General features: G+C 38.9%; 1 protein-coding gene across 11 annotated transcripts in view; it reads right to left on the bottom strand.

Annotated features, from left to right (window-relative positions):
• The window catches only part of znf385d (zinc finger protein 385D), a 115,474-nt gene that overhangs the window by 6,686 nt on the left and 82,085 nt on the right, over positions 1-26,703 (bottom strand). For 9 of the 11 annotated variants that reach the window (XM_086078634.1, XM_086078635.1, XM_086078632.1 and 6 more), the window contains 5 exons: positions 13,205-13,330; positions 10,485-10,605; positions 3,559-3,867; positions 3,225-3,412; positions 448-540 (listed from right to left, as the gene is read on the bottom strand). In XM_086078634.1, the coding sequence (XP_085934760.1) occupies positions 448-540; positions 3,225-3,412; positions 3,559-3,867; positions 10,485-10,605; positions 13,205-13,330 (837 nt within the window). Of the gene's footprint in view, positions 1-447; positions 541-3,224; positions 3,413-3,558; positions 3,868-10,484; positions 10,606-13,204; positions 13,331-19,580; positions 21,089-26,703 lie in introns of those variants that run through there. The other 2 variants (XM_086078638.1, XM_086078631.1) reach the window with 2 other exon arrangements.

The raw sequence follows: 26,703 nt of genomic DNA, 5'->3' as shown, positions 1-26,703 counted from the left end.
GCGGTCTGGCGGCGCCGCCATGTCACGGCTTATCAATCACTGTTGGAGGACGAGGAGGGGGCGTAACGAGGAAGTGGAAGGGGGGGGGGACATTGTCTTCACAAATGGTAACTTTTTTAAAAAGCACTTTTTCTTCCTTCTTATCGTTCATCTTCACGCTTTAATCTTGTAATGCAACAAACGTTGACACGAGTGTTTATCTTACTCTTAATATTATTCGACTACAAAAGGGCTTTGATACACAAGTACCTTATCGACGTCCTGTTAAAATCATTATTCTATAAAAAAAAAATAATAATAAAAAAAATATATATATATAAAAAAAAAAATAATAATAATAATAAAAAAAAGGAATAAAAAAAACAACCTTATTCTGGCCATTGTAAACGACTTTTTAATCTGGTCAGCGTGTGTGTTGGTAGCGCAAAATGCGTGTCGCTAGCTCACCGTCTGCTTGGTGGCTCCTTTGCTGTAAGGCGTGTATTTGGGCTTGGCCGGTTTCCCCGCCGCTCTGTCTTTATGACGACGACTGCTGATGTGCTGAGGGCGGGGCAAAAAAACAAGACATTCTTCTGGATTACTGCGATCAACGTTGGGAAATTGTGCGCAGTGCAGTACAGGAGTTTTTTTTTCCCGGTTTGCTGATTTATATGAAATATAAGCTGCCTGGTAAACCAAAAATGACTGACCAAACTCATCCTCGCTAAGGTGCTGCTGTTTTGGTCAGCAACGGGCTTCGTTAGCCTTTAGCGGACTGAAATGATGGCCAGTCGGCCTTCGTCAAGGTGGAGGATATTATGAACAAATCCAAATTAAGAGCCAATGATGGCATAAAACTTTCAGGCTTCTATTTAAAAAAGAAAAAAAACAACTTACTACAACAGCTAAACTTTTTGGGGGGTTAATCAGAAAGGAACCCTAAACCTGTGAATTAAGAAAATGACAGTTTGTCGTCAAAGTGGAGGGAATTATGAACAGTTCCAATTAGCCGTCAGTGTTAGTAGAAAACCGTTAAGCTTCTTTGAAAAAAAAAAAAAAATCAGGGTTAATCAGAGGCATTTTAACTCATTTGCTTCCAAAAACGTATAAATAAGCGTCCCAAAGACGTAATTATAAGTTTTTTATGTTTGTTTCGTACAGAAGGCTTTGATGCAGCCTCTCAACTTCAAAGAACGGTTGAAAAAAAATGGTAGTTACTACACAAACGGCCAGCAGGTGGCAGCAGAGCAAAAGAGATCAACCAGGGCCATGTTGAAAAAACAAACACAATTACTCACAATTCTAAATATATTTGTGAATAATGATGAAACTTAGCAATATTCTAATGCTAATTACTGCAAAACGGAAACAGTTAGAAATATACTTTAATCTTTTTTTTTTGTTGGTAGGTTCCATGTTTTTATAGCAATAAAACACAATATTCTGTGGGCCTTGCAAAATCAGTCAAAATCCAGTAAAACAGCCGGGAGTGAAGGGGATTGCTTCTGTCAAAATGGCTGAGAGTGAATGAGTGAACTATGTCCTTTTTAACATAGCCACATTCCCAGATATGAGAGAGGACCTCATCTCACATTTTTAATTCCTCCTCATCTGTTTGCATAAACAACCTTTTTTTTTCCTGTTCTTTTTTAACATCATGCCCTGCGTGGTTTGATCGGTTTTGCACACAACGGCTGCCGCGGTTGCTGCTTGTTCTTCTTCTCCGTCGGCATGAAAAATGGATGCGTCGCGTCTGGGTGGAAAATCTCAGCCACAAAAGCCACACTTACAAGACTTAACACACCCAAAAAAAAGAAGAAGAAAAAAGAAGATTTAGAAGCCCAAAGCAGTGCGCAAAATGACATTTAGCATCCAGTGATGTTACTTCTATTAGGAAAGACGCATTTGACAAGATTTTGGCGACATAAAATGGCTGCTCAAGTATTAGTACCGCAGATAAATCCCGCTACTGATAGTCGTCTTTTATTTTTATGTGTTTTCTTGTTGTTTTATAGCATGAGTAAAATAGCAGCAGTGTACTTTTGTTTTGGGGGGGTCCAAAGTGGCCAGGTGGTATGTATCTGCACAGATCAAGTATTTGTTGATACTACAAGTCCACAATGCAAAGAGAAGGCTTTGTTGCATTTCCGTGAGGCAGCAGCATAAACTCTTGCATTGTATTTAATGTTTTTTTATTAGATTGATAATTTATCATAGCTTAATGCTAATGCACCATGCAAAATGCCATTGACGGGCTAACAAAACTAGCGTTGATGTCTCTGTAGTGAACTCATTCACTGCCATTGACGGCTATAGACGTCAAAAATTAATTTTAACATTAGTTTAACATTTTTCCCCACTTTTGTTAACAAGAGTATGAAAACCTTTTGTTTTTGTCTTAGAACAGATATAAAAATGTGTGATGAATCGTGAGTTAACTAGTAAAGTCATGCAATTAATTACGGTTAAAAATTGTAGTCGCCTGAGGCGAAAAAAAAACTGGGGAGGGGGGGTTGGGGTGATTATTAAAAATTACGGGCATCAGGCAATTACAATTTGTAATCGTAATGAATCGCATGACTAGTTAACTCACAATTAATCACAAATCTGATATCTGGTCTAAATGTACAAAAAAAATCTAGGTTTTCATTCTCTTGGTAACAAAAATTTAAAAAAAAAATTAAAACTAATTTTTTGACATCTATATGAGTTAAAAAGCTCATAACGCACTTTGGATGAATTTTCACAGACATGACATTCAAAAGTTACATTGTGAAAGTTTGCTCGAGCAATATAATATAAAAAAAAAATTTTATTTGATAAAACATCCAGCCCTTTGAAGATTGTGAGTCGTCGGCGTCGTTCAACATTTGTATTTGTACGCCACTGTTGCCACGGTAACAAGGCCAACAAAGACTGACAAAGATTCCTGTTGCGCAGATGATTTTTTTTGACAAGCTGTCTGATAATGATGCAAGTGGAGCGTCGCCATGGCAACTGTCGAGCCAGAGCCGCCGCATTATGACAGCCACCAAACATCCGCTCTCCTTACATTAAATACTCTCACATTCAAACCAAAATAAATACCTACATTAAAAAAATAAAAAGATAATTTATATACTGCACTTTTGATATATACGATATATAAAATGAAGTACAAAATTATTAACAAATATAACCAATTTAGTAAATTTATTTTCAAAAATCAATCAATCAGATACGGACGGCATTGCGGGTTAAATCACCTGTTTCAGCTGCGTCTCGGAGTTGACGTGAACGTCGCATGTCTCACAGTAAAAGGTTTTGTTCTGCAGGCCCGTTGACGCCTTGGACGAGGACGGCGGCGCCACTTTGCCTTTGACTCCCGGCCGCGGGAAGGACTTGATGCAGCCCACGCCGCTGCGGGCCTCCAGCATGGTCTTGTGCTTGGTACCTTTTCATTGGCGGACAGAAAATGCGAACATGTCACATCAGTCGCAGACTTTCAAGCAGTCATTTTTGAAAATGAACTAAATGTATTTTGGAACACTCCAAAATATGCAAAAAGTGAAACGTAGTGGAGGCACTACATTCTCTTACCGCTATTGTGAGCCTCCAGCTGCGACGCCGAGTTGACGACCACCTTGCAGAGCGAGCAGTAGAGCAGACGGCGAGCTTTCTCCTCCTCCGTTTCTGGTTCTGCGTCCTTCTCGGGTTCTTTGTCAGGGTCCAGGTCCGGTTCGGGTTCTGAAGGTGAGTTGAGCTCTACCTCTGAGGTCGTCTCCGGGGCGTCCGTGACTGAGGTCAAGGTTCCGGCAACGTCGGTCGGTGTCTCAGGGGTCGTCGTGGACTCTGAGGTAGGTGCCAGTCGAAGCGCGGGGGACAGTGGTGGGGGCGCAGGAACCACATCTGGAGAGACATCATCGGCATTAAAGCTGATGATGGATGGAGATTTTTGCATATTACGGCAAGTCGTCAAAACTTTGTGGCCAGATGGTCTTTAAAGGACACCCAGCAAACCACACCACCCAAAATGGCCTACGTCTGGTGTCTATATGTAACTTTTTTGTGAGTCACTTCATGCTAGACATGCCTACCAGATTTTATGTTGCTGAGTGAAACGAGCTTCAGGGGCTGAATTTTCAAATAATTTGAACAAGCCCTGTGCAAGTGGGCAAATTGACGCTAAAATGGCCGCTTCAAAAAACAAAAAATGGCAGATTTCCTGTGTCTTTTAAAGCATGGCTTCTTGAGACTTTTTTGTGGGTCCTCCCATGATAGGCCTGAATACCAAATTTGATGTTGCTGAGTGAAACGGGCTTCGGGGGATGAATTTTCAAATAGTTCAAAGAAGCCCCGGAAGTGATGCTAAAATAGCCGTTTCAAACCAAAATGGCAGATTTCCTGCGTCTTTTAAAGCATGGCCTCTTGAGACTTTTTTGTGGGTCTCGCCACGATAGAGATGCTGACCAACTTTGATGTTGCTGAGTGAAACGGGCTTCGGGGGCTGAATTTTAAAATAGTTCAAAGAAGCCCCGGATGTGGCCCAAGTGACGCTAAAATGGCCGCTTCAAACCAAAATTGCAGATTTCCTGTGTCTTTTAAAGCATGGCTTCTTGAGACTTTTTTGTGGGTCTGCCCATCATAGACATGAATACCAAATTTCATGTTACTGAGTGAAATGGTCTTCGGGGGCTGAATTGTCAAATAATTAAAAAAAGCTCTGGAAGTGGCCAATTTGATACTAAAATGGCCGCTTCAAACCAACATTGCAGATTTCCTGTGTCTTTTAAAGCATGGCTTCTTGGGACTTTTTTGTGGGTCTCCCCCCGATAGAGATGCTGACCAAATTTGACGTTGCTGAGTAAAACGGGCTTCGGGGGCTGAATTGTCAAATAATTCAAAAAAGCCCTGGAAGTGGCCAATTTGATACTAAAATGGCCGCTTCAAACCAACATTGCAGATTTCCTGTGTCTTTTAAAGCACAGCTTCTTGAGACTTTTTCGTGGGTCTCTGCATGATAGACATTCCTACCAAACTTGATGTTGTTTAGTGAAACGGGCTTCAGGGGCTGAACTTTCAAAGATAAGAGTGTCACTGCTCTGCTTTATAGTTTGGGACACGTTGTGTGTGTGACTTGAAGCAATAAATAAATAAGACAGTCTTGTATTTGGGAGACAAAGGACCACCTCATGACTTGTCATCCACGGTCAGCAGCTACGAATGAACATGATCAATCAATCACATTTTTGGGATCAATACAAGCAACCACCAGAATAACAACAAAAACAAGTCAAGAATGAGGCAAAGAGGAGAAAATCAATAGTGAAGTCAGTGCAATTCAGTCAGTGTCATTTCTCTTATTCTATACAACATGACACACCAGGACAAGTTGGCTGTCTAGTTAAAAAAAACCCGGAGGAACTGCATTCAGCAGACGTAATGGAACGGAATGCAATATGCAATTGTTGACAGTTACTCAAAAAATAGTATTGGGTGATGGGCAACTCTGAACAGAAACACACGAAAATGGGAGTTCTCCATTCCATTAAAAGTCTGTATTTGATTACAAAGAGGCTATGAAAAGTAATTTAGTTTACGTTGGCCCGTGGTATTTGGTATCCTTGACCCGAAGGACGGGCAAGTCAATGGGCTATCGCTAATGGAGCTAACGACCGCCATCCATCTCAACTGAGTGGACGAGAAAGGGAGCAAAAGGAGGCCAATGAAAAGTGAGTCGACTTTAAAGCCAAACAAGGACGAAGATGAGGAGAAGGACACCACAAGGTGAGAGCTCAGATAAGAGCAAAGGACACTCATTCACAAAAGGATTCAATGGAAGGAATGCAGGAAAAGGTCAATAAACAAGAGGCTAAAACTAATTTTCTTCCTCTGATCACAAGATGATACCAGAAAATTTTAAAGTGTTCAACAGTAGCTATTGAGGAAATTTAAAATAATAATTTGGAGTATTACAAAAAATGTACAATGAGAAAAGGAAAATTGTGAAATTTTGGTTAAGTAAGAATACAAAAGAAAGACATAGTATTAAAAAGAGAAATGTCAAAATTCTAGCAAAGTAAAAATGGGAATATTATGAGGAAAAATATAATAAAAGAGAACGTCAAAAGCTTAGCAGAATAAATATCAAGAGGAAAAAAATCCAAAAAGCATGAATAAAAATAAAAATCTTCAAGGAAATGAAATTATATTAAAAAGGGAGGAAAAAAACAATAAAGGGCAATTTTTTTTTAGAAGAATTAAATTTTCATAAAAAGGAGAAAAAAAATTTTGGGAGGAAAAAAGTTTCAATATTGCACAAGAATAGTGCAAAACATTACAAGAAAAAAAACCAGAAAATGGCTAAATTTTACAAGAAAAAAATGGATGACAAAATGTCCAAATTTAAAGTGCAAAAAATTATTATTTAAGGAAAATTACAGAAAAATATACAATAAAAGAGACAAAAGTTACGGAGAAAAACATTGCATAAAAAATATAAAAATGTCAAGAACAAAAAAAATCCATGGAAGAAAATTATACAGATGTCAAAATGTCATCAGAAATATGTTAAAATAAAAATAAAAATAAATAAAATAAACACAAACAAACAAAAACATTGCGTTAAAAAAGTCAAATTTTTTCCAAGAAATAAAAGTTAGGATTTAACAAAAAAAAATCTTAAGTATTTGTGAAATATTGCCAGCAAAAATGTGTGACACTAAAAGAAAAATGTAACCATTTTAGCTCAATGAGGACCGAATACTACGAAGTCTGAGAAGAAAACATGTAAATAGAACATTTTAAAAACAAAACAAAAGTTTGTTACTTGAAAAAACATAATTTTACAAGAATAATGTTTTTGATCTATCTATCTGAGAGAACGTTTCCAGTCAAAAGAATAATGTTAAAATATTATAAATATATTTATATTGACAAACAATAAAAAAAAAAAAACCCATCAAAAATGACATTATTGCAAAGAGTTTAGGAGAATAATTGTGCAAGCATCGAGTGAGGGAATTAGGCCAAGGCGACGTAGGAGAGGAAGGCGGGAACGTTTTTTCCTATCATCCTTCCAGTGTGATCGTACGTGTCCCCCGAGATGTGATTAGCTTTGTGAAGGAAGCTGGATGAAAAGCTTTTCATTAAAGCAGCGGCCGCTCATTACACGCCGCCGCAACTTAAAAGCCCCGAATCCCTTCGGCAGCTCTTCACACCCACCCGCCCCCGGCGGAATATCGATAAGCTTCTTACACGGCCGAGCGCTCGTTCAATCTTTGCCATCTTAACGTTTTGTCATAGTCACACACGTTTTTGTTTTTGATTCTAATTTCACCCCAGAGCGGGCAAATGATCCGCGGCTAATTTGGGTTACAAAGTCTGACCGCTTTGCAAAATCTCTTCCAACGAGATCACCGGAAGATCTGGTATCCATATTTTAAGGTATCGGGAACTGGTGGAGGCTGCCGATACAGCCACGGATACTTAAGGCAAACAAATACGACGATGAGCAGCAGTAGTTGACGCTTGACTGCGGCAAAGTGTGATTGAATGTCCCTCGTCATATCTTCATTCAAGTCATTCTTTTTTAACCTCATTGCACACACTAACAAATGCTGGGTTGTTTTCCTAACCCACTCACTGGGTAGCTGTTGATTTGGAGCAGATTGGGTTACTTTTACATACTCTTAAAACATTGACATTTTTGTAAGATTTGGACTTTTTTTTTCTTATATAACTTTTTGACATTTGCCTTGACAATGCATGTTTTCTCTTGCAACCTTTTAGAACGTTTTGTAATAATAATAATAAAAAAGAACCGATTCCTAAAAAAAAAAATTGTCATAAGATTTTGACATTAACTCATTCACTGTGATAAATTCATAATAAAAAAATAAAAAATAAAAATTGGGCCGGCATTTTTAACATAACATTTTTAATTGTAATTAATCGCATGACTTCACTAGATAACTCACGATTAATCACAATTCTATATCTGTTTTAAATGTTCAAAAAAAAAAAATCTAGGTTTTCATACTCTTGTTAACAAAAGTGGAAAAAAATGTTAAAGTAATAGAAATAGTTTAAATACATTTTTGACGTCTATAGCCGTCAATGGCAGTGAATGAGTTAAAATAGTCCTGTAAAGCTTTTCTTTTAAAATAATAATAGTTGTATGTAAATCTTGATTTTTTAAACTTTCCTTTCTCATAATATTTTAAACATGATTCCATTTTTTTTTTAATCCAGTTTAGTATAACTTTTTTTTTCTTATAGGATTAATATTTCTCATTTTAATACTAACATTTTAAATATATTTGTGTACAATCACTCTCCAAATCTGAGGTTCAATAGTGACAAAATGAAACATCAGAATAAGTTTCGTCAACCACTTAACAACTGAAACACAAACACACACGCACGCGCACGTGCACACAAAAACACACACAGAGTGAATCCAGCTGTCCATTAGTCCTCACTCACATTAACTTAATGGAGGAAGTAAAAAAATTTGTAATGATTCCTCCATTAAACGTTCATGATGCATGAAGTGTTTTTATTCCCCATTATTTCAAAATCACATCATAACTATAATAGCTGCAGTGGTTACACCAATTTAAGTAAATGAGCTGTTCTTGCCCCACCCCCCCCCCACCCTCCCAAAAAAAAAAGAATAAAATACAATATTAATTCATATAAAAGATACAAACAAACTGCGATTGCTTCTTGTGTATTAATATTCATTAGCAGGTGCCACCAGTGCATTGTGGGTAAAGCAGAGTCGGACGGCGCCAGGAAAGCGCAGGTGTCTTTCAGGATGATTAATGAGCGCCGCCGTAGCCAGGAAGGTCGCCGTGGCGACGCTTTGTGCGTGACAAGTTTACAATATCACAACAATAAGCTTGTGCGTGTCTTTCACATCAGATTATAAATGACGTGCAAATTACGTTACAGTCGAGTTTGTTACAGGTAAGTAACGTTACATACCTGCCGCGTTAGTTATGGAACACGAAAGGGGGAGATCGAGTTTGTGTATGTTTCACGTACATGCAACCTTATCATTCAAGTATATTGTGTACCATAGATTTACTAAAAACCCTACAGGCCACCGTATATCGTTTGGAACTCTGCTGTTGGCTCAGAAAGTGGGCAAGCCCGGTTTCCATGATAAAATCCGGCGATTGCAAATCCAAACTTTCTTTGATTCCTCTCAGATGCTGTGAGTCGCAGCTTTAAGTCAGTTATCTGGCGGGAATGGCGCTGTTATTGTTTTTTTTAATTATTTTTGTTTTTGTCTGACACCTGGCTGAGATCAGCGGATTTAAGAACCCACCTGGCAACCACTTCGGGACTATTACGTTGTTGGGCCAGCATCAGAATTTTTTATTTTATTTTTTTAAATAAAAGTTGGATCAATAAAGTATTTGTCTACCTACATAGTCGCCTACCATTATTAAAGCTTAAGAAGCTAAGCTAATTAATCCACATTCAGTTAGGAGGTTCCCTTAACATACAGTACATTACAAGCAAGCACATTTATGGGTGAGTTGTTAGCTCACGTCCAAGTTATGTTACAAGCTAGCTAAATTACAAACAAATGACGTTACACGGCAGTTAACAGTTACAATACACACACGAGTTACATCACATCTAAATCCAGTCAGTTATGTGCATAAAAGTTACGTACGTTACAAGCAAGCTGATTTTGTTTTGTTAGGTTACACGCAAATTACATTAAAAGCTAGCTAAATTACACACGTTGTACATGCCAGTTAAGAGTTACGATACACGCTAGTTACATTATAACGCGATTTAAGAGTTGGGTTACGCGTTAATTATGTGACACAAAAGTTCAGTTACAAGTAAGCTACATTATTTGCGAGTTGCGTTAGTTTGCGACTCAAGTTACGTTACAAGCTAGCTAAATTACAAGTTGTGTTATGTTACGCGCCAGTTAAGAGTTACGATACACGCTAGTTACATTACATGTGAATTAATAGCGAGGTTGCGCGCAAACTTTGTGACAAACAAGTTACATAATTTCCAGTTACACGTGAGTCATGTCATGTTATTTATACCAAATACGTAACGTGACACACGAGAAAAGAGTTACTTGAGTTACATTACGTCAAAGTCATTATTTTATGGGAACATTTGTTACGTTACACGCAAGTTAAGAGTTATGTTACGGTACTAAATTATGTTACACACCAGTTAAGAGTTAGGTTACATGTGAGTTATTTCATCTTACATGCAAATTATATTACAAGCCAGCTGACTTAAGTGACACGCAAATTGCATTTCTGGCCAGCTCAATTACAATTTGGTTGTGTTACATTACACACCAGAAAAAGACGTTTTTTACTCACGACAGCCGACATCACACAGAGACAAATTTTTGGGGCCGTAAAAAGTGGTCTGTCATCGCTGTTTCCTACAAACCACTGCAGTCGTTGCACACCACCTGAGCTAAAATGCGTAACTGTGACATCACAAAAAAAGAGGAGGAGCTTTCCACCAACCTTTCCTGTCTGCTTTGGGCTTCTTGGCGAGGGGTGTTCTTTTGAGCTTGCTTTTGGGAGCGTCCCGGGCTTTTAGCTTCCTGGCGTGCTTGGTGCCCTTGTAGTGGGCCAACGCTTGGTTCTGCCAGGAGAGCAAACAGCAGGCTGGATTGAGTCCGGGCACCGGGATGAAATGACACACGAAAAAGCCGCCCAGCGCACGGGCGAGCGAAGAGGCGAGCGAAGCAGCTTAGAGCTAATTAGCCCGGGCCACAAAACGCTAATGTTTGATTTTTCCTCCGCCAGCTTTGAACACATCTCACGGGGTGATTCACTGACTCCTTTCAGACTACGTTTTTCTTGCTTTATAATCCAACGAGTGATTTATTCACTTGGAAAGCGCAGATTTATTGGATTACGTTTCAGTAACCAATGCCAATCTTTTGTCATTTTTGTTGACGTTTCGACATTTTTCTTCCCCAACTCTAAAATCCTGCTAATAAATTGTCTGTGATCCAAGCAAGAACAGCACGAACTATGAGATCTATGAGGGTGTTTTTAGCCCTGTAATAAGACACTGTCAAGAATTAATCTTGTCACGACTCATGTGTACAAAATAAGGTTATTTTATTCATGGCTATTTTGTTGGGTTTTTCCACCGTTAAATTGTTATGACTTTATGGACTGAATGTAATTCAGTAAATAATGTAAAAAAAAAAATCATATCTAAATAGAGCATTAATTACGTTTTTTTGTCTTATAACTGTTTAATATATGTTTTATATATACGTAATAAATGCATTGAAAATAAATGTTACATTTTAGATTTTTTTTTCCTCTGTTATAAATATTTATATATTTATATGATATTTACTATAAATTACCTCACAAGGCTAACATGTTCACGGTTTGGCATTCACATATTCACCCATTCCCCGTTTCTTTTTCTTTCTTTCTTTTGAACTTATGCCCCATTATTTGCAGACCCCCCAATTATTATCTTATTTTATTTATTGATTTGATCAGATTCTCCCAGTTATTCATGTTTTATTTATTTATTTATATTTTTCGCTCTTTGCGGATTTTCGTGATTCATGGCCAGATTCCTATACCCCGCAAATACGAGTAGCAGGAGTACAGTGTAATGAAATCTAACAAACACAAACTTTGCATTCTGTAAAAATTAACCATTCAACCATCATCAATCGTAAATCATCAATAATTACCATTTAATTATAAAGAATTTAAACTATATAAATATACATAAAACATACATAAATAAATAAAGTGTTCCCAAATGATTTAATAAACATTATGACAAAATACAACAATGATCAAATAAGAGTTGCAGCCCACATAGAAATCCTCAAATACTGGGTTTATTATCCGGGTCGTGAGGTCAGGAAGGTCATATAGACCAGATAATGTGCACAAACCATGGTGGCTATGCGCAGGGACCTTGTTTACTTCCCATGCAAGCTCCCTTTGAAGCACTATGGAAACAAACCCAATTGTAATCATAGAGAAACTAATTTATGCTAAAAAAAGTTTAGCCGGAAAGCCCTGCCGGGATAATTGTGGCCTTAAGACCCCCGTTGCCACGGCAACAAGAAACATTCATTTAGTAATACGCAACATGAAAGAAAGAATAACAAAGAAAATCTTTTTCTTTAAAAAAATAAATAAATAAATATATATATATATATATATATATATATATATATATATATATATATATATATATATATATATGCATTGTGTGTGTGTGTGTTTACAATCTGATCAATAAAACATTTGAATTGCATTAGTCCAACTTGATCCTATACATTTTAAATCAGGCTGTATAAATTACGTAGGTTAAAGTGCTGTGTCAGCACCAACACATAAAAACGCTTCACGTTGAATATTTAGCACAGCATTCCAACGCTTCAGTACGATTCATTTTCCACACCCACCTAACAAACATTTCAGACATATGAACGCTGCCGTGTTAGTCAAAACATTTTTTTTTAAATCCTTCCTTCCACAATTGCCACTTAGAATTCTGTTTATACGTGTACATGTTTTTTTGAAGGTTTGGAATTATTGTAACATTGATGCTAATTTCCCTTAGCTATGGCGTTTCACATTATATGTTAGCATTAAACTAGCGGTCTTTGGCTAGAAAAAAACCCCCATAATTTCCTTGAACATTTTGGTGTTTAAATATTCAATGTTTAATTTTTTTGGATTTATGCATCAGTTTTACATTAACAGGTTCTCTCGCAAGTACTGTAATTTGACGCACTGGCTAAAAACGTTAAAAACTGCATATAGATGCCACAAGATTATTTCAATTACGCACAGCAATAGTATGTCTCAATGAAGCTCCTTCCTTCTTTTGATTTTTTAATTTTTAATTTTTTTTTACGTAATTTCTTGGCACTAATAGGCCACAAAAAGGCGCCAAAGCAGTACTTTTATTTTAGTGGATCTGCAGAAAAATGGCTGACTTCCTGCTTGTTTACAGGTTAGAATTTTTTAGTCGCATAATAAAAATAAAAATATAAAATATATATATATATATATATATATATGTATATATATATATACACACACACACACACACACACACACACACAATTTATGGCAACCCATCTATCAAAAATGCTTACAACCATAACGTGTCATGTTCCAAAGAAAATCGGCTTTAAAATGTATTTTTGAATGTGTGTGGGTGCTACTGCGCCTACGAGCCCTACCAGGTGTACCTGCGAGTTGAACCTCAGCCGGCAGACGCCGCAGGAGACGTGCCTCCTCTTGGCTGTGGCGGCGGCGGGCGGGAAGCCCAGCGTGTGTTGGAGGACGGCCTTCTGCACCGGGTCCATCTGTGGGGGGGTGGGGGGGGGGGGGCACAATTGGGAAGGAACGTATTAATTAAGACTGACAAGATACATTTTCATAAATCGAGAGTTTATATAGGAGACATTACATGGCAACTAGAATTAACCGCAACGGGCTTGTGAACGTCACATGAGAGAGAGAAAACAGGTGTCACATTGCTGTGTTTACTACTGTGCGCATTTATTTCAAAATCAATATTTAGCCAAATATTTCAAAATATTTTTTTTTGCTCATGGTTATCATACTGACTGTCGTATCTGTGTGCACTTCGCTAGCGCAGACCGGCTTGTGTTAGCATCAATGTTACACAGCGGGCTTCAGACTCGCTGCTCTCGCCCAAAACATAGCGAGGGGAGGGGAGGGGAGGGCTGCTGTGTGTGAGCGTGCTGTGTGTGTGTGAGGGTGATGACACATGAAGTTGGCGGCGTGCGCTGGCAGCTCGGCATGCTGGGAAAGCGAAGCTGTGGAAAGGCAGCGCCAGTGAAAAACATCTGGGCTGTGACAGAGCAGGATGACCTGCTGTTCGAAACACGCGCTGGCCTGAGAACATGTTTTTTTTATTTTATATTTTTTTTATTATATATATATTTTTTCACTCTTCTCAGAAGTGCAGCATCAGGACCGACTCTGAGAAACATCATCCGTCCTTCAATTGATGTCAGCCTGTCAATCTTCTTCCTCGACAGCATCTTCGCTGATCTTTAATCTCCTGCTGGTGATTGCTTTATATCATTTGTGATGGAAATTTATGTATTTCAACTTTTTTTCAATGTCTTTTATGTTCAAAAGGCTGTTTTAAAACCGGTCTAACTTGAAACCCTAATCAGGTTTGAAAACTTAGCATGAAAGCTAAACAGCCTCATTGAATACCCTAATCCTGCCTTGAACCCCTAACCCTAGCTGGAACTTCATGATGAAACTCTAGTTTAGAGCCCTATGAGCCTACCATGGAAACCGTAACCTTATCTTGAAACCTTAATCCAACCTTGAAACCATAGCCGTGTCTTGAATCCCCAATTTGAACCTTGACCCTATCTAAAAACCTGACTCAAAAATATAAATTTCTGCTTCAAACCCTAACCCAGGCTTGAACCCCCAATTCACTTATTAAGAAAAGATCATCCCAATTTGAAACCCTAAATTGACACCCTAACCTGGGCCTGAAATTCTACTTTGGAATCCTAGCCCTGTCTTCAAACCCTAATTTGGAACCCTAATCCTGACTAGAAACCCTAACCCTGGCTGTAAACTTTACGTTGGAACTCTTGTTTAAACCCCTAAACCTGGCTTGAAACCCTACTTTGAAACCATAATCCTGGTTTAAAACCCTAACCATTGCCAAAAACCCTACTTAATAACGCTAATGCTTTCTTAAAACTCAAGACAACTCAAGACTTTTGACAACCTGATCCTGGTTTACACCCTAATTTGAAACATTAACCCTGTCTTAAAACCTTAACTTGAAGCCCAAACCTTAATTTGAAGCCTTAAATTCTACTTTGAAGTTCTAACTCGTTCTTGAAGCCCTAATTTGAAACCCTAACGATTTATTGAAATCATATAGTTTTTAATGCGAACCATTGCTTGAAACCCTAACCAAGACTTGAATTCCTAGTTTCAAACACTATCCTTGTCTTATTCCAAGGTATCGGTTACTTGTTAAAGATGCAGATACCAGCCACCAATATTTAACTCCCCAAAACATATAAATACGTTCTATTTTAAATCCCAAAGATGTTTTATATGTTTTTAATGTTTTTTAGGCTAGAGCATAGAGAAGGCTTTGATGCAGCCTTTGAATTGCAGAGAACGGGTGAAGCAATGGTAGTAATTACAAAAACGGCCAGCAGGTGGCAGCAGAGTATAAGCGATCAACCAGGGCCATGTTGAAAACAAGCTGATTTCCCCAAAGTTCTAAACAGATTTCTGAATAATGATGAAACTTAGATATATTTTAACGCTAATTGCTGCAAAATGGAAACCAACAGAAACATACGGGGGCGGGGGGGGGGGGGGTTCTGATGAAAGAAGAGACTCTAGTCTTTCTTTTGGTAGGTTCCATGTTTTTATAGCAATAGAACACAATATTCTGTGGGCCTTGCAAAATCTGTCAAAATCCAGTAAAAGAGCCGGGAGCGAAGGGGGTTGCTTCAGTGAAAATGGTTGGGAGTGTAAAAACCCTAACCCTGGTACTGTGTTGAGGAATCTCGGGCGTTTGTCCTCGGCATCAGCCACCTACCGAGCGGCACGAGGGGCTCGCCCGAGGGTTAGCGAAAGCCGCGACTGGGACCAAACGAAGCGGCGAGCTCGTATAATGCCAACGCCCACACGCCTCCGACAACATCCCATAATACTCGCTTCCCTGCAGCGCTTGCACAATTACTTCCTGCGTGATGGGACGCTGCGTTCATCACGCCAAGTCAGAGATACGCTCGCGTCCCACTCGTTGCTGTCAATCATCCTGATGAGCTGGATACGTCCGCGCAGCCTCAGGCACAAACAACCTCCGGGATGCGATGTCACTTACGCTATGACACAAAACACAAGTGCGACAAAATGACACCATTTACTTCAATTACAGTCCGATATACTCCCATTATGATGTGATAAACTACGGATTACCTCCAGTTCAATTATGAATCCATATGATTCACTCCAATTATGACGTGGTAGCTATTTTTTTGCTCCAATTATGTTGCAATGCACTGCAATTACGAAGTGATACGATGCAATTCATGGCAGTTGTGATGAGAGACGATTCGCTTCGAATTACGATGGCAGATTTGCTTCAGATACAATGCGGTCGATACGATTGGCTCCAATTATGACGTGATGCACTGCAATTACAACACAATACGATACAATTCAGTCCAGTTGAAGAAAAATTTATTACTCTAGTTAAGATGAGCGGCGAATGAACATAGTTTTGGGGTTTTGCCAGGATTCGTAAAAAGTTGCAAAAGGTTGCAAAAATATGCAATTTAGAAATTTTGACAATGTTCAAAATGTCTTTGCGTCAAGAAAAAACAAAAATTTGCTATGTTCGCAAGCATTTGTCGCCCAGTGAGATACCAGCTTTATGATAAAATAGGATTAATTTGCTGAAATTACAAAGCGATAGACGCGATTCAGTCAAATTATGACGCAATAGCCTGCGATTAGGATGCAATGTGATACAATTCACTCCAGTTGTAATGAGATGTGAGAGTAGAAATGATTTTTTTCCAATTACAATGACTAAAATGACGACATAATGTCGTTTGCCGACCCATCAAGATACAATTCGCTGTAATTACAATGTAATACATACAATGCGCTCCAATTACAATCAGGTAGATTGACTGAAATTATGATGCAACACAATTCACTACAGATGTGATGAGAGTCAGTAGAAACGATTTACTCAGATTACAAATGAGTACAAACGATTCACGAGGGTATCTCCACAGCAACGAGACGATGTGTTTTGGCGTGCGGGACGCAGACTATATATACACAACCTTACTATAAATGCCAACCCCTTTCCTGCATTCCATGCTCTGATGCAGTGCAGGCGTGTTGGGAAGTGGCGGGTGCCTATCTATGGCTGCGAACGCCTGCTCAGAGCTTCTTTTGAGTCGCTATTGTGTATTCATGTGACTGTAAACTGTTTTTTTTCCAAATCCATACTGTGCCCCCTTACAGGAGTATAGCCTGGGGGCTGTTATCATCTCTCTTTTTTTTCTCCCTCTGTTGGCCATTGTTTTGAAGACGCACTTCTCAGCAACATATTCAAACAGAGAAGACAACAAAATGAGTATATGCCAAAAGTGGTTGACATATTTTTCCCCTTTTTGTGACAGTTAAGAAATGTCTTTCTCTGGGCTCGTCACATCAGGGGAGAGACGCTGGCAGAATGTTGAAACGGCGAGCTCATTTGGCGCACGTCATGTGACAACCTGTCCACCGTGACGGCAAAACACGAGTGACGACGACGTCTGACTTTTCCGCACAAGGACCCCGAGAAATTACAAAAAAAAAAAAAGGAGCAGTGATCTTTTCAAATCAATGACGTGACATTTACTGCTGAAGTGCCAGCGGTCAATAAAATCGCAAAGCACAGGAAACAAATAGGCTCTTGTTTATCAATATTAACTTTGATGGTCTTGAAACCCAAACTTGTAACTAGAACACCAACTCTGAAACCCCAGGCTCAAAAGCCTGCTTTGAAACCCCAACCTTGACTTGAAAACCCTCATTTGAACCTCCAACCCTTGCTTTAAACCTCAACTGATTTGAAACCCTACTTTTAAAACCTGACCCGGATTTGAAAGCCCACTTCAGACCCTAACCCAGGCTTGAAACCCCAACATCGACTTGAAACCCTCATTTAAACGTCAACCCTTACTTGAAACCTTACTTTGAAACCCTAACATGGATTTAAAACCCTACTTTGAAATCCTAACCCAGGCTTGTAACCCAAATAGAAATTTGTAAACCTAACCCTCACTAGGAAACCTACTCTTCTTCAAACTCTTAACTCAAAGCCTTAAAACCTTCATCCTTGTTTGGATGCCTTACTAACTCTTATTGTCTTTGACTGATGCACTGTATCTTTATAATACGTTTGAGAATGACTATTTAGGACGTGCACGTGTGCGCGTGTGCGTGTGCGCGTGCGCGCAACCCACATGTTCTAAAGTGTGATAGATAAATTGACATGATCGAGAGTAATGCGCTGTATAAACATTTCTTTGGAGTGGCGCCTGACGTTGAGGATTCCAGCCCGGCTCCCACCGACCCATTCATTCATTCACTCACTCATCAGGTCCAAATCCATACATTACATACGTAAACGTGCGGCTACGGTGGTCCCAGTTGTGCTGCGGTGTGTGTGCGTGAGGCGAGATGAATGCGGTGTGTGGAGGACGGTACGAGCAGATCGTGAGCTGACTTGACCGTCATCGGGGTGTCAGTTGACGATGTAATGAAACGAGAGATGAACATGCGTCATGTGTCCAATAAAAGGCCCAAGAACATAAGAGCAAAACTGATCATTGACACTCAGACAAGACCACGGATTGGGAAAATGGCCTTTGACCCTCATTTCAAACCTAAAACCCACATTTCGGCTTAAAACCTAAGTTTAAAACACATCATCTATCGTCAGAACCGAGCCCTTGTTTGTTTGAAATTCTAACACAACCTTATTGTGGAATGAAAACACAGATTTTAAACCCTACTTTGAAACTAACCCGTCCTCGAAACCCTAATTTGAAACCATAAACCAAGTTTGAAATTCTAATCCAGGCTTGAAGTTGAAACCTAAATTTGAGACCTCACTGACTCTAAACCCATTTGAAACCCTGATATCTGTTTGAAATGCTAACCCAGTTATGAAACATTCATTTCAAACCAAAACGCTACTTTTAAAGCCTAATGGAGGCTTGAAACCCTAAATTGAATCCATAATTAATGTTTAAAACTCTAACCCAGGTTTGAAATCTGAAACCCTAGCACAGGTCTGAAACTCCCATTTAAAACCTTAACCCAGGCTTGAAACCATCATCTTCATTTGAAAACGCCAACACCCAGAATGAACACCCCACTTTGAAACCCTAACCCTGCCTCGAAACCCTAATTGACCCTGAAATACGCTAAAAGAAATCCACAAAATCTGAAGATAAATTAATCCCGATTTGTTGTCTTTGCTTTTGATTTGCGAGCGAAGCTTTGCTCTCCTTCTTTCACAGCCACTTCCCTTCCAGCAGGTATGAATGTTTTCCCTCCTCCTGCTTTTGTTCTCCCTCTTTCGTCTTCACTGTCGTCCAGCGACGAGCGTGCCGTCACGATGAAGAACGTTTGGCCGTGGCTGCCCCGAACCCGCAGCCAGACGAAAGCCATAAACAGGGACAAGCACCCGGTCCTCTCGCGGATAAAAACGCAGCTTTTCCTGCCAATCAACTTGGATTCCCCTTCGTAAACCCTGACACTGGCTTCAAAGCCAAGTTTAAAACCCTAACCGTGACTTGAAACCCTTATTTGAAACCCTAATCCCGTCCTGAAGCACGGCGAGCTCCATCCACGCCTGGTCCTCCTCCCGGCGGCCGCTCTGGGCTATTGTTGGCTTTTCGTGCTGACGTGACTTTGGCATCTTGCGCCGACTGTAAATCACGGCAACGGCGCGAGATAACGCACAAGCTCAGCACTTGCAACAATTTGTGACGCGTCCCACAATAGAAATGTCCCACTTACCGCAATATGAGCATTGAGCAAAGCACAAAGAAATCAGGGCGGCACTCTGGGGCCAGTCTGGCAGCGTGCGCTTGGACCACAACGAGGCACTCCATGTCAGTCAAGTTAACGACGAGCAAAAACAAAGAAACAGATGTCAAACTTTTGCTTGAAACCCTACCCAGACTTGTAAACCTCATTTGAAACCCCATTCCTGTCTTGAAGTCGGAAACCCATATCAAAGTTATAACCCTATACATTGATTTGAACCCCAATGCAGGATTTGAAATCCTAACTTGAAACCTTAACCCTGATTTTAAACCCTATCCCCAACCCAGACTTGAAAAACTTAAAAAACAAGCCTTTTCTTGAAATACCAACCTCGGCTTTTAACCCATTTTCAAAAGCCAGATCCAAGCTTCAAATGCAAACCTTTATTTATACCTTAACCCTTGCATAAATTGCTAATTTGATTTATTTATTTTATTATATATATTATTATTTTATTTATTTATTCATTTATTCCTGTCTTTAAGATCTAATTTGGAGTAGTCCTAATAGTGAAACTTTGAAACATTTATTTTAATCCGGACCTTTACTTCAAACCAAAAATCCTACTTGGAAACCCTAACCCTTGCATGAAATCCTAATCCTGATTTGAAAGCTTCATTTGAAACCTTACCCTGGCTAACCTCGTTTGAAAACCCAATTTACTGTAAAACCCTAATCTTATTTGCAATCCTAACCCTGCCTTGAAACCCTATTCTGAACCCCTGATAAAGGCTTAAAACCTCAAATGAAAACCCCTTATCTCAATCTTTGCTTGTAAAATTTACCCATAGCCTTATTTGAAACCCTAATCCTCATTTGAACCCCTACTTTGAAATCTTAATCCTGTCTTGAAAACCTCACTTGAAACTCAAATTTAACACCTGGTGCAACATCATTTACTTGGATTCCTAATTTCAAACCCTTACACTTGCTTGAAACCCTCATTTCAATCATCTCCTTGCCTACACTAGCAATCTTCACTTTCAAAACTGCTGGGTCAAAAGTAACCCAAATTGGGTGAAATAGCTAACTCAGCGCTGGGTCCAAAAGCAACCCAGCAAATGTTGGGTTAGCGATACCCATCTTATTAGGTTGTGGATTTGACCCAGCATGCTGGGTCAAGCTTTTGATCCAACGAGAGTACTTCAACTTCAGTTCACCAAAATGGTGGCCAGATTCAGGTCTCAAATCCAATCTTCAACCCAATCTGTTGGGTCAAAAATGTAACCCAATCTACTCCAAATTCCTAGCTACCCAACGAGCGGGTTTGGAAAACAACCCAGCATTATTTATTAGTATGTACCACACATTCATTCCTTTCATCTGCCTGCCATTTTAAATGCTTACCTCGCCAGGAAATATCAAACAAACGTGCGGCGGATCAACAGAGCAGGCCCGCGTCACCCGTACGTGTCGTTATGATTGACAACTGGGATATTACACATACTCCCTTGTTGACATCCATAAGCAAAAAAAAAAAAAAAAAAAAAAAAAGTGCAAGTACAGCTTTTAAAACCTCAACTTGGAGTTTACTGGAGTGTTTGCCGCTAAAGTGCAATGTCAGGCGAGGCTTATAAATCCTCATCTGTTGGCCCTCTGGATGGACTTCGATCGTGTTTTTTTTTTGTTGTTTTTTCAAATTCCCTTTTAGGGTAATTTCTAATCTATCATACTATCAAGAGGCCGGCCCGGGGCGGCCCTCCACGTGAGGGGAGACGAAGGATGGGGGCGTCGCGCCAGTGACAGCGTTCAATAAAAATCCAGATTAAACCATTTATCTTGCTGTAATATTCCATCATGAATATCAAACACGGTAATGAGAGGGAGAGATGAAAAAAAAAAATCCATGTCCTTGAACACACAAAGATGAACGAAGAAAAAAAAGACCTGAAATCTCGGCATCTATTTATTTATTTGTTTTACATGAGCAAAGTACACTACGCTGTAATTATATTTGGTGGCAGAACATCTCAAATACTTTTGAATTCAAGAAACACATAAATAAGAATGACATTAGTCTTACTGCACCTTCCCAATTATAATGTGTTGACTCCAATTATTATCGATTTGTGAAACTTCTTTTTGTTTGTTGTGCTTTCATGAAAGGAACAAAAATAAATAAGTAATATAAATTTCAAAACTACACATCGGGCTCGCTGTGGCCAGGACTTTAATACACTATTGATCGTAAGAAGGCAACAATGCCAAAAGTTCACGGAATAAATGATGATAATCTATTTTCAATTGAATCATTGTGTACTTTTTCCACACAAGCAACAATAACTCTATGCTTGGCTCTTTTATAGCCATAATCAATTAAAACAATTTAATGTTAGACCCTTAAAAAAAAGAATATTTGAAACCCTAACACAGGCTTAAAACACTAGTTTGGAATCACCCTGGCTCGAATCCCTATTTTAAACCACGTTGTAACTCTAAATACTAAATAATAAACTCTAAATAACACAACGAAACCGTCACCCCTGTTTTAAAACAAACCTAATCTCTGCTTGAAATCCTCAGAAACCATAACCTTGTCTTGAAACCTTACTTTGACACCCTAAACCTAGTTAAAAATAAATAAATAAATAAACAGCCCAAACCCTTCGAACCCCTAAGACTGACTTGAAAGAGTAATTTAAAATCGTAGCCCAAATGAAAAACACAGACCCGGGGTTCAAATTAGGGTGTAAAGCCTTAGATTGGGGTTTTAAACCAGGATTAGTGTTTGAAAAATAGGATTGAACTCAAGGTTAGACTTTCAAATGAGGGTTTCATGCCCATGTTGGGGTTTAGTAAAAATTAGGGTTTCAAAGTAGGGTTTGAACCAGGGCCCAACCGATATGGATTTTCTTAGGCTAATGTTCATTCCAATGTTTGGCAGAATAAAATTCTGATAACCAATTGATGGGCCGAATATTAAAAAAAAATTAATTAAATGAATAAAATAACTTTAAATTGATAAAAAAATCTAATTTCTAAAATAAATTCTAATTTAATCTAAGACCTCATATCGGCGGATTAATTGTTGACCCCTAGTTTGAAACCCTAACCATTACTTGACGCCTTACTTGAAACCTCACTTTGTAACTCTCACTTACTTCTATAGTGAGTGATTGAAAAGCTGAAAGTGCATCAGCGACTGTACCTTAATTTCTCCATTTTTTTTTTGTTTTACCTCACTCGAATGGCAGCTTTTCAAAAGCTGGTTTGCAAAGCAAAAAAATAAAAAATAAAAATAAATGACCAAGCACCGGGTAACTGAAGGTGTCGATCTGTTATCTTTTGGACTTCCTTTTATTGAAGGCGCGGTTTGATATGCGAACATCAACACGCGTTAGCCTCCCATTGCTACATAACGAGCTCCATTTTTCCAAGGCGAGACGCTACACGTTTTATAACTGCCTTCTCTTCAGGAATGCTGACGTCACAAGCGACCCGGGGGCCTGCCTCATAAAATAACCAGCTTGGTCCAGTCTGTCACTCACTCTGTAGTTGTTGTTTTTTTCTGCACAAGCGTGTGAACTTGCGCCACCTGTGCAAAGTGCACATGTTGCACACGCAAAGCTTCCAAACCACACTTGAAAGTGTGTACAAGTTTGAGGTGAGCGAGCGAGATTGCATTTTATTCATCCCCGAAGGGAAATTGGTCGTGTGCCCGGACAAATTTCATTAGGCTCGCTTCACGCACTCCAGGGCTCTCACTCTTTCATGGCTAAACGTACATGTTACGGCGAATCGCGTTGTATACTTTGCGGTTTCTCTATGATAGCAAATGTCATCTTGAGAGTTTCAAGTGGGATACTTCATTTATTTGTACAACTTGACTTTATTCTTAAATATTCCTTTCAACAATGTACTTCTCATGAAGTATTGACAAAACTATTTTTTTTATGTTGTCAGCATTTGCTGAAAAACACAAATAACAAAAGTAACTTGTAATTTGTTACTTTTACAATCAAGTAAGCATAAAGTTACTTTTTCAAAGTAACCGTGGCAGTACTGCTTACAAGAGCCCCAGTTTAAGTTTTTGCAAAGACGATTTTTTGTTGTTGTTATTATTTATTTATTTATTTATTTTTTATTAGCTCTGGCTTGCTATGTTATTATTTTAAATTTTTATTTTTTTGAAATCTTTGTCATGAGCCAAAATCTGTGTTTTTAAAAATGTCAACGCTGGAGTGAAGTGGAAAAACAGGAGCAATTGAGGTACTGTAATGCCCTCCTCGCATGTGGCCAAGGACAGCTACAGTGTTTAATTTGCATGGATGTCTGCTAATTAACACACAGTATTTCTATTGAGGCTCAAATATGATACCTTTCCATTCAGCTAAAACAGATCTCCAGTTAATTGTCACAATTCTTATGGAAAGTTCCTGATTTAGAATGCATTGGACCCCCACTAAATATTCAGAGAAGGTGCTGAGAAAGCCCCAGAAAAGTTTTTTTTTTTTTTAAATCAGCATTTAACTCATTCACTGCCATTGACGGCTATATACGTCAAAAATTCATTTAAACTATTTATTTTAGTTTAATTTTTTTTCCACTTTTGTTAACAATTTTATGAAACTTAGAATTTTTTTTATTGTACATTTAGAACAGATATGAAATTTGTGATTAATCGCGAGTTAACTAGTGAAGTCATGCGATTAATTATGATTAAGAACTTTAATCGCCTGACGCCCCGAATTTTTAATAATCTTTTCTTTCTTTTTTTTAACTCATTCACTGCCATTGACGGCTATAAACGTAAAAAATTCATTTGAACTATTTCTATTAGTTTAACATTTTTTCCCCCACTTTTGTTAACAAGAGTATGAAAACCTATAATTTTTTATTGTACATTTAGAACAGATGTAAAATGTGTGATTAATCGTGAGTTTACTAGTGAAGTCATGCGATTAATTACAATTAAAATTTGTAAGCGCCTCTTGCCTTTAATTTTTAATAATTAAAAAAATAATAATTTATGGCAATTTAAGTTTGAAAATAGAGATAAACAGGGATAAAGGTCCAAATAAGCATTTTTTTAAATTAATTATTTAAAAAAATTTAAAATATTTTTTAAGATACTGAAAACAAAAAAAATTTAAATAGGTGAACTGGCACTTGGGTCCTCCACCACCTCAACATCACAACATAAACCTCACCCGACACCCTTCTTAATCAACTTCCCATGGAAGTTTAACCCTGATTTGATATACGAGTAAATTGAGCCACGAGGTCATGAATGAATGAACTCCTACCTCAAGGTACCGCCATGTTTTTCTGTCTTGACCTGGTAACCCTCAAGACACAAGTGCACATTGAGCTCACTTTGAGGTCTTTACAAGACACGCATGTTTTCACTGAATCGTCACTGCCACATTCCTGCTTGATACCCTAATCCTGAACAGGGCGTCCATTGAATGACACCAGATCGCTGTTCAAAGCGCCGCACCAAAACAACACATCCCCTTCCCCGCCGTAAACATCGGACTGGAATCTTGGAGGACGTAGAGTTCACACGGTGACGGGAAAGAAATGATCAAAGGTGGCACGAGTGGGGATTCTCTGCTGCCCATCTGTGGTCGCATCTGTTGCCACCTCGTCGTCTGCATGTGGCTTGCAAAATGCAAAAGCTTCATCTTGTTGCGATTCATTTTTTGTTTTGTTGTGTTTTTACATTCAGCTAGCTGGCTATACGGATAGAGATGTGTGACTTTAGTGCAGTACCACGTTGTGCCACAACATCGCTGGCAGCACTGAGCTCTATTAGAACAATTAGGTAATTAAGGGCAAGAAGAAGAGGCAGAACTAGTTGTTATATGCCTGTGTGTATTGTTGAATTTGTATGTGTTGTCAACCATAAACATTTCTTGACTTGATAATATGTGTTATGTGACCTCATTAGTCTCAACATGACAATCTGATATAATATTACATTTTGGGAATATGAGTTATGAAGCAAAATCCAGCCGTATCCATCTCAGGGGCGGCCATTTTGCCACTTGCTGTCGACTGAAGATGACATCACAGTTGCTCAGGGCTCAGGCAACGACCAATCACAGCTCACCTGTTTTCTGAAGCTGCCCTGTGATAGGTTGTTACCTGAGACCTGAGCAACATTGATGTCATCTTCAGTCAACAGCAAGTGGCAAAATGGCCGCCCCCTGGATTTTGCTGCTTAACTCATATTGTGCAAAGGAAATATTAATCAGAATGTCCATGACCTTGACATCTATGCTAATTTCTGTTAGCCTGTCTTTGGCGTTCAGCAATTTTATGTTAGCATTAAGCTAGCTGATAAGATATGGTTCGGTTGAACATTTTGGTGTTTATATATACATTTGATGCTACTAGGAGTAACAAAACGGTTCACTATATCTTGTTCTTAATCTACTTTGAGGAGATACCAAAACACGTGCGTCGGCTCAAACCGCACATCTGGTCGTCCCAAAACTCAAGATAAGATAAGAACTCTGGAAAGCGTGTAGCAGATAGCAAAACAATGCAGACAATTTGCTTTCATAGCCTTGACGCCTCACCTCCAGTCAACAGTTGGAATGTGAACTAAGGTGAAAGGAAAATAACGCTTGCCGTCGTCGCCATGGAGACCAGAAAACAGAATGCGGTCCCCGTGGCAAATAAGTGAAAATCATTTCAACTTTAGTGCTCCCTGAGATTTACGAGCAGCCGGCGAGTTTAGGGATCGGTTGCCCGGGCGACTCGCAGATAAAGCCGCGAGTTTGTTGATAACCTTAATGGATTCAAGCTGCCGGCTCCTCTTCTATCGAATATTTGGAAGGAAACCGGAGTACGACGTCCACTTGGACCAAACGCCATCGTTAATCTCCCCCCACCCAGCTGAGCGTTAATTCTATTGCTGTGTTTGGAATTATTTACTCATTCACTACTCTTTAATCACTTTTATAAAGTGGACTATGTAGTTAAAAACCCCTATTAAGGAAGTAGGGTTTTGAGTTACAAAATGGCCTCCTGAGGCAATATCAAGCGGATCTTGAGTAATTCCCAAGTCTAAAAGTTTGGGAACTCGTTCTTCATTCTTAAACTGTGATGCTTGCTCAAGCACGTTGTTGTTGTTGTAAATATC

Source organism: Leptonotus elevatus, chromosome 6 (assembly GCF_054856555.1).
Source record: "Leptonotus elevatus isolate MCC_2025b chromosome 6, RoL_Lele_1.0, whole genome shotgun sequence".
Classification (NCBI taxonomy): Eukaryota; Metazoa; Chordata; class Actinopteri; order Syngnathiformes; family Syngnathidae; genus Leptonotus; species Leptonotus elevatus.
This window is presented reverse-complemented; position numbering and strand designations above follow the sequence as displayed.